This window comes from Anabrus simplex, chromosome 10, assembly GCF_040414725.1.
Source record: "Anabrus simplex isolate iqAnaSimp1 chromosome 10, ASM4041472v1, whole genome shotgun sequence".
In the NCBI taxonomy this organism is placed as follows: Eukaryota; Metazoa; Arthropoda; class Insecta; order Orthoptera; family Tettigoniidae; genus Anabrus; species Anabrus simplex.
The window spans coordinates 33,279,586-33,291,833 of record NC_090274.1 but is presented as its reverse complement, the minus strand read 5'-3'; the positions used below and the strand labels follow the sequence as shown (position 1 = coordinate 33,291,833).

The following is a 12,248-nucleotide window of genomic DNA, read 5'->3' as shown; positions in this document are numbered from 1 at the left end:
GACGCTATTAGGTTTGCGAGGGCTAGGGAGTCTTTCATTTTTATACCCTTCGTGGCCCTTGTCTTCCTTTGGCCGATACCTTCATTTTTTGAAGTGTCAGACCCCTTCCATTTTTCTCTCTGATTAGTGTTATATAGCTCGGCATCAGAACAAGACTATCGACTCTTATCAACCAGAAACAACTCAGATATTTTGGTCATATTGCCAGAAGACAGGAGGCAATGGAAATACTTATCATAGAGGGAAAAGTCGAGGGCCGAAGACGTAGAGGACGTGCGCCGTTACTATGGATGGACCAGATCAAGAACTTGACCAGGATAAGCCTACAGCAAGCAAGTCACCATGCCCAAAGCAGAGACTCCTGGAGGAAAATCACCAAAAAGATTGTCGCATGATGCCACTACACCCTTCCGAAGGGTTGGACTAAGAGAGAGAGAGAGAGAGAGAGAGAGAGAGAGTTATATAGAGGATGGTTACCTAGTTGTACTTCCTCTTAAAACAATAATCACCACCACCACCACCACCACCACCATTGGTAGTACTGGCTGCTACACAGCACTGCACACTCAAAGATATTTTCAGGGATGTACTCCTGCAAGTACATTGCTGGGATTTTAGGCTCTTACAACTGTATATCTTGTTCCCTTCACACTTCTCCCACGAAATTGTCCTTTTTTTAAGTTTTGTTTTGACTGCATTATTAATTTCAGTTTGTCTTTTGGTAATTTTTCTTTCTTTTTTTTTAAATTTATTTTTTGCCATTTGCCAAATATTAATTCAAATGAACTGACATTGTTGTGCGCTCTTCTTCAAAATTCAATAGTGTTTATTTTTCATTTTTTATGCAATTGTAAAATAGTGTTTTAAGCAATTAAAATTATTAAACCTTAATTTCGATTCTGTTTCTCTTCTATTTGTGGAATTTTATGAAAATTGGCCTATTATTAAAGTGTGGCCCGCGAACATGCCTGAGGTTTCCAACATGGCCCTCGAGCTCTTACAAATTGAAAATTCTAAGATCCCATGGAGGGAATTAGATATTTTTCACCAATAGAGCATGTCAAAAACAGATCAGATGTATGGCTTTTCAGGCGTTTGCTCTATTAACCAGTGTTTCATCTTAGGTCTGACACTAGACTCATCAGAGTGGGATGTGTCAGTCTCTACCCACTGAGGCTAGGGTCTGACACATCCCACTCTGATGAGTCTAGTGTCAGACCTAAGATGAAACGCTGGTTATTAGAGCAAATGCCTGAAAAGCCATACATCTGATCTGCTCTTACAAATTGGAAATCCCTGCACTCAAGAACAATGCCATTTTGGTGGATGAAAAAACTGCACAAGGAAGAATGAAATGGCGTATGGCTCTTAGTGCTGGGAATGTCCGACGACAAGTTTGGCTCGCCAGGTACAGGTCTTTTGATTTGACGCCTGTAGGCGATCTGCGCATTGTGATAAGGATGAAATGATAATGAAAACGACACACACACCCAGCCCCGTGCCAGTGGAATTAACCAATGGTGGTTAAAATTCCCGACCCTGCCGGGACCCCTGTGACCAAAGACCAGCATGCTAACCATTTAGCCACGGAGCTGGACTGCAGAAGGAAGAGAAAATGGTTTATTGGACATATAATCATGTGCCGTGGATCAATGGCAGGTCTTGTTTTAATTTCTCATAATGTCATAGTTATTAGAAAGTCCCTACTCTTTTGGAATATTAAATGGTAGCGATTTTCAATGTAAGCACTTATTGGCAACTTTTTCAGTACTTTTCTAAAGATGGACCTTGCTCCTTCATATATACTCTTTATTCTCGGATACACCCTTTATTTCTTGATGATCTTTTTACCAAGCGAGTTTGCCATGTGTTTAGCTTGCATTCAGTAGATAGTGGGTTCGAACTTCACTGTCGCCATAATACCTATCTGTGTTGGTGCGACATAAAGCAACTTGTAAAAAAATCTCTTTGCCATACATTCTTTTCCTCATTGCCTTTGTAATGGCCACCATTCTTCACTGCTCAATGACTTGCATGTGTATTTAATAGTATATATCACCTAAAATATCATCAAGAATATCACAATCCTGACCTGTACCCATGCAGGACATTACTATCTCTCAAAGGGAAAGCAATATCACCTCGTAAACATTCATAGAAACACTTGACTCTTGTACACCCCACACATTTTGATTTCTGACTGGTTTGTTTCTTTTCAATATTTATATTACACTATATGCAGGAAACTGAGTCAATAATAGACACTATGTGGAAAAGGAGGGTTGCATTTTCCTGTCACATATCAAGACTACCAGAAACCATGGTACTGAAACACCTTTTAAACTACTTTTGGAAAAGTAAAACCAAGAATAATTGGTTCAAAGAAGATCAAGATGATTTAGATGAGTTAGACTTGACAATGCAGCAAATTGAAGACCAAGAAGAGAAGAGGATCTTGAGAAATAGAGACTTGAGACTTAAACCAAAAAATTTTACACGCAAACAGTACACTATAACTGACGAAGAAAGGGCAGCCAGGTCGGAAGGTATGAAGAAGTTCTGGGAGCAGAACATGAAACATAAGCCAAATTTGTAGCTAATACTCTTAAGACTTAAATGTATATGGATTTATTAAAGTGCTCCAGTGTGGACATAAAATAATTTTTAGAAAACCACTATGGAGTATAGACTTGTGTTATGACACTCTTTTTATGTTCCTACAGGTTTGTTCTGTGTGGATGCCGGTGGACCCCATCTCTCTTAGCTCCTCTTTGAGGCTGGTGAAGGGTTCCCACCGCTGGGGTCGCCTGTTCAAACCTCGCCTGTTTGCTACTAGTGAGGACTATGACCTGATGAACCCTGACAACAAAGATGATTATGAGACCCTGTCTGATGAAGAAATGGACACCAAGCACCAGATATTGGAGTGGGCTGTTGATGTAAGTTAGCGAGTATGTATTTTTCCTGCTGGAATCTTCTAAACTTTGAAAGTTTATTTTTTAGATCTGTTGTAACTAAAACAAGTTTCACAAACTTATAATAATTATAATGTTAATAATGTTATTTAATTTACATCCCACTAAGTACTTTTATGGTTTTTGGAGACGCCGAGGTGCCAGAAATGAGTCCTGCATGAGTTCTTTTGCGTGCCAGTAAATCTACCGACACAAGGCTGATGTATTTGACCACCTTCAAATACCACGGGACTGAGCTAGGATCGAATGTGCCAAGTCGGGGTCAGAAGGCCAGCGCCTCACCGTCTGAGCCACTCGGCTTGGCATCACAAATTTATGAAGCATTCTTTGCAACCACAACATCCAGACAAGTCTGATGTTGCTTCCACGTTTTTGTGCAGGCTCTTGACTTTCATCTGTCCTATCTGACTTCTCTTGGTCAACTCTAGTTCTCATCCAACCCCTTCTTCTTCTTCTTCTTCTTCTTCTTCTTCTTCTTCTTCTTCTTCTTCTTCTTCTTCTTCTTCTTCTTCTTCTTCTTCTTCTTCTTCTTCTTCTTCCCTGTAGTTTCTTCATTCTCAGTCTGGTTTATATCCTTTATTCAATTCTTCTTTGTAACATACTTCACAGAAATTTCATTCCAATTCCCTATGTTTTGCTCTCCTCTCTGGCAGTTCCAAACAGTTTTTTTGTTCCGTATGTCAAAACCGGGACAAAATAGGTCTGTCACACTCTGGTAGAATCTTCCTACAAGTTGTACTCTGAGTCTTGACCTCCTGAATTATTGTAATTTTTCCTGTGGCTTTGTTCATGAATCACTTTATTTGCAAATGAGGTGTCCACATCGGTGGTAAATGATAAACAAAAATACATTATTATCAAGCACTAAATTTCAAATTAACAAAAGAAGAAGACATTTTCCTAAAATATGGTATTATACAATTTACACTAATGATTTTTCTATTAAACACACAGCTCATCCATAATTAATTTAAATTATTTACAAAATTTTACTCATAATATCTTCTGTACTTACAAACATAATCAACTTATATACAGTATTTGGAATTACTTCAAATAATGCTGTACAACTACTAGAAGATTAAAATTTACGTTGCATTTTTTCAAACCATTTTGGTAGTTAACAAGGTGCCTCTTAACCAGAGCCCCTTTTGCCACTACTTTTCAGAGTTCCTGAAGGGCCTTCACAGCTACCGTTGTGGTCCCAGGGCCCTCAAAGTCCCTACTGTACTTCACGCCTACAGGCAGTCCCCTACTTCGGCTGTCCAAACTCCATAGACCAGGGGATGGAATTAATTTATTTACAGTTCACAAAAATTCTTAATTTACAATAACCTGCACAGGTCGAATGCCCTTTAACATTTCTTTTCTTTGTTGCTGTTTATTCTTTTCTTGAATATCTGTTCAGATTTTGGAAAAGGATCAAACACTCCCCCTAGCAAACTGTTCCACTCGTTGATGCCCTTCCCAATTAATGAAAATTTATGTTATCAATTAATCATCTCCCCTGATCTGCATTTAGGACTGTCGCCTGGGTGGCAGATTCCCTAACAATGTTGTTTATCTAGTGTTTTTCTTAAAATGATTTCAAAGAATTTAGAAATTTATTGAACATCTCCCTTGGTCAATTATTTCAGTCTCTAACTCCTTTTCCTATAAATGAATACTTGCCCCAATTTGTCCTCTTGAATTCCAACTTTATCTTCATATTGTGATCTTTCCTACTTTTAAAGACACCTCTCAAACTTAGTCGTCTACTAATGTCATTCTACGCCATTTCTCCGCTGACAGCTCGGAACATACCACTTAGTCAAGCAGCTCGTCTCCTTACGCTCAAGTCTTTCCAGCCCAAAATTTACAATATTTTTGTAATATTACTTTCTTTTTGAAAAATCACCCAGAACAATCTGTGCTGCTTTCCTTGGGATAGGTCTTATGGCGATGATGGGACAGGAAAGGGCTAGGAGTGGGAAGGAAGCGGCCGTGGCCTTAATTAAGGTACAGCCCCAGCATTTGCCTGGTGTTAAAAATGGGAAACCACGGAAAAACCATTTTCAGGGCTGCCGACAGTGGGGTTCGAACCTACTATCTCCCGAATACTGGATACTGGCCACACTTAAGCGACTGCAGCTATCGAGCTTGGTATTTTTTCAAATCAAGTTATGTCATGAGAACTGTTAATTTTGACATGAATATGTCTTACGGCTGGAAATCACCCGAAAATTTGTATTACACGACAAAATGTGTGACGGAAGTGATGTCACATTAGTCGTCTAAGGCTACAAGTTATGTTCCTTTGACGTAGAGTTGCTGTTCAGTATTTGAGTTTCATTCATTGAAAGACGTATTCATGATCATTAGCTTTTTGTAAAGGATTTTTTTTTTTTTTTTCAGAAAGGCTGGAATGAAATGCAGAAATGAATTAATACAAAAGGATAGTATATGGTTATATGGAATGTGTGAACAATGCTGATTATGTGCAGTAGCAGCGATTCGGAGGGTCCAGGGGGGCACTCGCCCCCCTACTTTCTGAAGAAAATATTACGTTTTTATTCCATTTTAGCCAGCTGAAACTGGGAATTATTAACTTAATTCCTGTTCTCTTTGTGGAACATACGGCATCAACAAAGCATAAGGAATTATAGGAATGATTAAAAAAAACAATTGTACAAGTCCTGTTGTCTTATCAGCTAATTCTTTGCTTTAATTTCTTTAATTATTTAAAGAATTATTTGCAGAAATACACAGAAAATACCGTTCGTCCCGGCTAACCGATTTCTATAGCACCACATCAAGTAGTGGACAACCCAGCTTAATACCACAATGCGCATCATATCTGGCGCAATCACATCTACTCCAGTTTATTGGCTTTCACTGCTAACTGGTGTAATGCCACCTGATCTACGCCGATCTAATGCCCTTATGAAGGAATTCCACAAGATCTCAAGAAATCCTAGTTTACCCATGTATAGTGACCTGCCACTTCTGAATCTTAATAGACTGAAATCACGCCATCCAACTCTGTGTGATGCTGCTAACATGGATTTTAAGGATTTTAAATCTCTTGATGAGTGGAAAAGTAGATGGGAAGCAGCAGCAGATGTGCGCCTTCATACCTTCTTCTCAGGTCCCGAACTTCCAAGTGGATCCCACCTACCATGCAAGACCTGGACTGTCCTGAATAGAATCAGAACAGGACATGGCCGGTGCAGAGCCGCTCTCCATAAGTGGAAAAAACTACCTAATCCAGACTGTGACTGCGGAGCTCCACACCAGACTATTCATCATATCGTCAGGGAATGAAAGATTCGAGTGTATCACGGTGACGAAGATAACTTCCTGCTGGTATCTCCAGAAGCTGTACGTTGGATTGAAAAACTTGATATTCAATTGTGAAGCACAAATTAATTTGTTTCTCAGCTGTAAATATGTATATATATTACTGATATTGTCTGTATAAGCCATATGCTAAATAAATAAAGTAGTGGACATTTTGTATGTGCTGTGAGGAATTGTATAATCACACCACATTTCTATTTATTTGTAATAAATGTGTTAATATTGTTCCTTTGGTGAAAGTTTCATTGTATAGTATTGAATCAAAATCTTCAAAATCAATTATTACCACACTTAAATTGCCTCTCTGTCGAGCATAAAAACTTACCATTTTGTAGCTTTTCTTCTTCAGTTTTGATGCGTATAAACCCAGGGATACTGTTTGTTGTCTGTATATCTTTTTGCTCCTGCACTTGTAATTCCCAATCGCTGCTACTGATTATGTGTGAAAGATGGCAGGTCTGATCCCAGCCCAGCCTTTAGGAGTTTGAAGAAATGGGTGTAGAAAAACTGGGTTTGATGAGGAAAGAGTCCATCTATTTGAAGATGCCTGTGTATTAAGATATGGGTTACATGTGATACAAGTGTAATGGAGTAATATAACTTTGAAACAATTCACTAACCTATAGGTAAATAATGGCAATATCGAGCATTATTATTATTATTATTATTACCGTAAAGTGGGGTGACTTTGAACGGCGAGGTGACTTTGAACAGTAACTTAGCGTTTTTCTAAATTTAATGCTGCGCTCTACTGTGTAGACAAGTAACTGTAGTTACAAGTGTTAAAAATCGCCAATAATCTATACTTTCAGATGATTTAACAATCGATATGAAATAACGTAGTATACCAACTCCAGAAAATAATATACATTCTGGAAATGTCGTTCTTTTTTCTAACCTCAAATACATTTGCCTAATATTAGAAGTATTTTATGTTTCAGAATTCAAAACGAGTCTTTGTGGGCAAGGTAAACATCTTAAATGGACATTTACAGAAAGCAAAACATTTTATATTTATTCTTTGGTGACGTAAAAAAATAAAATATGAAGACTTGTCTTTTAAGGGGCGACTTTGAACCAAGCTTTGAACAGCAGTTCCGATGTCCTTTGACACTGACAGATCAGCTGTTCAGTGATGGCTGATGGTTTGTTATGATTAAAGTCATTCAATTTGTTTTCAAAAGGCCTGTTTTTATATAATTTTCTTATTTCATAAGTAGGTTAGCACTCATTTCCATTATTAGCAAAATTTATCCATAATTGTATGAAAAGATTTGAGGTCGTTAAAGAAAACTCATAAATAATACTCAAATTTTTAAAATAAGTTACTTTCAAAACTACATTTATATACAAAATACTATGCTCTTTCATATGATAGGGGTGTCATTGACCAGTACTTGGTATGACTTCCACAGAGTAGACAAATGTCTCTATGTTCAAAGTGACCCCGAACCATGGGGTGAAATTGAACAGTCAAAAATATTTTAAAATAAAAAAAGTGGGGGGGATAAAAATATATAGTTTGCTTTGTCACATTCAGTAACACCTCTTGCAACTTCCCAAAAAGTCTATTGTCAATATCTTGAGAAGTTTTGGTTTTATTTACAAAAATAATTTTAAAATGTTCAAAGTCACCCCACTTTACGGTATTATTATTATTATTATTATTATTATTATTATTATTATTATTATTATTATTATTATTATTATTATTATTATTATTATTATTATTATTATTATTATTATTATTATTATTATTATTATTATTATTATTATTATTATTATTATTTACGTAGTTATGTACGGACTTTACTTAGTATAAATTAGTATAAATTGTGATCATATTATTTGTGAGGTTATGTCATGAAATATCTGCTGTATGTATATTAATATAAGTTTATTTATGTAAGAACATGTAATTAATAGTATATAATTTATTAATACCTGTAAATATGATGTATAAATCCAGCATAAAGTTGTGCAGCACACTGTAATAGTGCAGAACAATGCATCTTGCCACAGGAATTGTGTAGAAAATTCCTTTCATTGCAAGTAGGCTATTGGAGACTCTCACAATTATGAGAAAACATGTTATGTCATATTCTTCTGCAAGCCTGGCCAGCCAATGTACAACCTGTGAAAATAAAGTTCGGTGAATGAAGTCAGCGTGCTTGATTCGGCAACACTGGCGACACACAACGCTGCACCTGCATAGTAGCAGGTTTTGACCACCTGCTCCCAACGTTGTTCAGTTGAGCATCGTGTGTGTGCCGTGTAAGACCTGTTTGACACAGTGCATGTTTAGTGCGTTGGTTCTGAACTGCAAACAGGAACATGAACAACCAAAAGATCAATGTACAGTTTTGTTTTAAGCTTGGCAAGACACCAAAAGAAATGCATGCGATGCTGGTATGTGTTTATGAAGATCAAGCACTGTCCTTGAAGTATGTGTACGAGTGGTTCGCCCGTTTTCAAGGAGGCTGGGAAAGTGTTTCTGACAACCCCCGTAGCGTAAGACCGGCGACCGCCGTCAGTGACGAAAACATTGAGAAGGTGAGGACATTAATCACAAACGATCGGCGATTAACTGTGCGCATGATAGCAGATGAACTGCAGATTAACCGTGAATCCGTGCGACAAAGCGTTACCCAGAAGTTAGGGGAGAAGAAAACGTGTTCTCGTCTTGTGCCACATCACTTGACTGACGATCAGAAGCAGGCACGTTTAGAGGCTTCACAGGATTTTGTCAAAACTGTGGATGCGACACCAAATTTCTTGAACTGTATCGTCACTGAGGATGAAACCTGGTGTCTCAGGTACGACTCTGAAACGAAATGGCAAAGCATGGAATGGCATTCTCCGGGATCCCCTCGTCAAAAAAAGGTCAGAGCCGAAAAGTCACGCATCAAACGATGCTCATCACCTTTTTCGATAGTCAAGGCATTATCCACAAGGAATTTCTACCTGAGGGAACGACATTGAATGCTGCACGGTATATTGAAATTTTGACCCGTTTCATGAAACATCTATGCAGGGTACGACCGCAGTATGCACACAATGTTCATGGTTTTTGGTCCATGACAACGCTCGCCCACACACAGCCAATATCATCAAACAGTTCATGGCAAGAAAGGGGGTGGTGCAACTTGAACATCCCCAATACTCGCCAGATCTCAATCGTCCAGGCTTCTTCCTATTCCCACGACTCAAACTCGCTTTGAAAGGAAAGAGATTTGAAATATTCCTGACATCCAGCGAAATGTGATGAGGCTTTTGAACACCATCCCAAAGGAAGCCTTCTTGCAAAGTTTCCAGGACATGTATCGCCGATCTCATCAGTGCATAGTTATGGGAGAGGACTATTTTGAAGGACAGTAAGATCACTGTCATGCATTGTTCATCTATGTTGATAGTACAGGACTATTCACCGAAGAGGCAGTCTTGGGAGTTGAGTTGAGTTGAGTTGTTTAGTGAGACTTGTAGTGGAAGTCGTTAGTCAAGTATTGAACTTTGTTGGGTTGGTAGTTGGTTGACATGCAAGTGTTGCAGTCTTCTTCTTATCCTTCGTAGCAGTGTTTTCTTCAAAAGGGCAGTTATTATTGTGTTTGTGTGTGTATATATCTTGTAAATAAAACTGTGCACAATTGACAGCATTTCATGTGTGCGTCTTTGTAGTTACAACACATGTTTGTCCTTGTATCATCTTTCTGCTGCTCCCTCTTTCCACACTAACGTGTCATTGTGCTTATTGTGTGTTACAGCCAGGAGACTGTGTGGTGTTCCATATGAAGACCGTACATGGCGCTGCAGGAAACAGCTCCATGTGTTCACACCGCAGAGTGCTTGCCACACGATGGCTAGGTAAGTACAGAACTTTTTAGGATCGTTATAATCATAATATTTAAAGAAGTTGGACAGAAGGAAGTAGGGGTATGATTGCCCTGGAAATGTGGGCGGACCCACTGCGATCACCATGGAGACGGTCCTGCTGCCCGCCTGGAGATGCTTGGAGTTGCCAAATCTTTCACTTTTCATTTAGATCTTGTCGCATGCTACAACAGAGTACAACACATGAACACAAGAGTGAGAAGGAGAAAGAAATGCTTGATTGTGGTAACACCACTCAACGGCACCACAGTAGGCTCTGCGTTAGCTCTCAGGACACTTCTTTTAATATTTGCTATTTGCTTTAAGTCGCACCAACACCGATAGGTCTTATGGCGACGAACGGACAGGGAAGGCCTGGGAATGGGAAGGAAGTGGCCGTAGCCTTAATTAAGGTATAGCCCCAGCATTTGCCTGGTGTGAAAATGGGAAACCACAGAAAACCATCTTCAGGGCTTCTGACAGTGGGGTTCGAACCCACTATCTCCCAGATGCGAGCTCTCTGCTGTGCACTCCTAGCTGCACGACCAACTGCCCAGTCTTTTAATATTACCACTATACTAATTCATTCAGGTATTACCATGAAGGAAGTCATTTTCATCAGTATCAAGGGTAAGGATCAATTTGTTTCCTCTCCATTTGCTCTCTCTGTCCACCACTTCTCATTCCATCACCATGCTCTTCGAAACCAAGTTAATTTATTGTAATCCCAGTCCCCTCTGACCACTCTTTCCTGTCATTTGTAATTCCACTGTTTTGGCATTCTTTGTCCATGGTCTACTTACTAGAGGCACTTCATATGTCTGGAAAAATATTAGAAGAATACTGACTAAGGGGGGATCACAGCTATGAGTTCACCAGATTTGGTCAAACTTTGGGAGGTTAATATCATCATGATCAATGGAAATCACTCGCAAGCAAGTATGATAGTCTTCCTAGACTTCCTACTCATTGATGTGTCTTCAGACGCCTGTTCAGTCCAATCCGTAAGCTACATACTCTGCTACAATGGTGACAAACATATGTTGAGGAAGCTGCTAGTAGTTAGCCATTTCTCCTCAAGACAACTCTGGGTTTTCTCCAAGTGTGCTGTTCCAATACAATAAGAAGTCTCTGTTCTTCTAAAACCACTACTCCTTGATGGAACGTGTTTCACAAGGCCGAAAGTTCCAGAGCCCGCACTTCCCAGTTGTCAGTATCGATGTTATATTTCTTCAACGTGTCTTTGATGCAGTCTTCATAACTCTTTCTCTGGTCTCCAATACGGCAGTGACCCTTCCTTAATTCAGAGTAAAGTAGGCTACTTGTTTTGGGATACGATGATTGGGCATTCAAACCCATTGTAGCTGTTGTTCGGCTAAAATCACCTCTTTACTCATATTTTCAGCTTCCTCCAGAACGTTGATATTCATGCGTTTATCCTGCCAGTTAATTTTCAAGATGTTTCAGAGACAAGTATTTTATGTGTCACCTGTACACTGTCCACATCTCGCAACCATATAAGAGGGCTGATTCTACAACATGTATGTGTACAACATGCATTGTTAGAGCCACTATTGTCATGAATATTGAAGACTCTTTGACAGTCTCCTAAAAACTGTACCAGCACATTTAAGATGGCAATGAACTTCTACATCAATATTGTCTTTTGCAAAGAGATGGCTTCCAAGATACAGTATATTGAACAGACTATCTACCTTTATTATTAAACTGCATAGCTATTCCACAGTTTCTTTGCACTGTAGTACTCATAAACTTCTCCAAAATTGATATTCATGCATTTATCCTGCCAGTTAATTTATGAGACATCTTTGATGGAACTTTTCAAGTATTTTTATGTGTCACCTGTACATTGTCCACATCTCGCATCCATATAAGGGCAAAGCAAAAATTCCACTACTTTATACATAAAAGCATGGCCTGCATGTTGAGAGAGTACACAACTTGCAACGTAAACATGCGCTGTTGACGTGAATTGAGAAATGAAGTGTTTCATCATCATTTTAACAGTTCCATTTTCCCGGGTACTGTTGGTGAACCTCTTCACTC

At 38.8% G+C, this 12,248-nt stretch overlaps 1 protein-coding gene across 2 annotated transcripts in view; it reads left to right on the top strand.

Annotated features, from left to right (window-relative positions):
- The window catches only part of LOC136882384 (uncharacterized), a 40,273-nt gene that overhangs the window by 24,801 nt on the left and 3,224 nt on the right, over nucleotides 1–12,248 (top strand). For both annotated transcript variants that reach the window (XM_067155011.2, XM_067155010.2), the window contains exons 5-6: nucleotides 2,724–2,939; nucleotides 10,076–10,175. In XM_067155011.2, coding sequence (XP_067011112.1) covers nucleotides 2,724–2,939; nucleotides 10,076–10,175 — 316 coding nt within the window. The remainder of the gene's footprint in view (nucleotides 1–2,723; nucleotides 2,940–10,075; nucleotides 10,176–12,248) is intronic.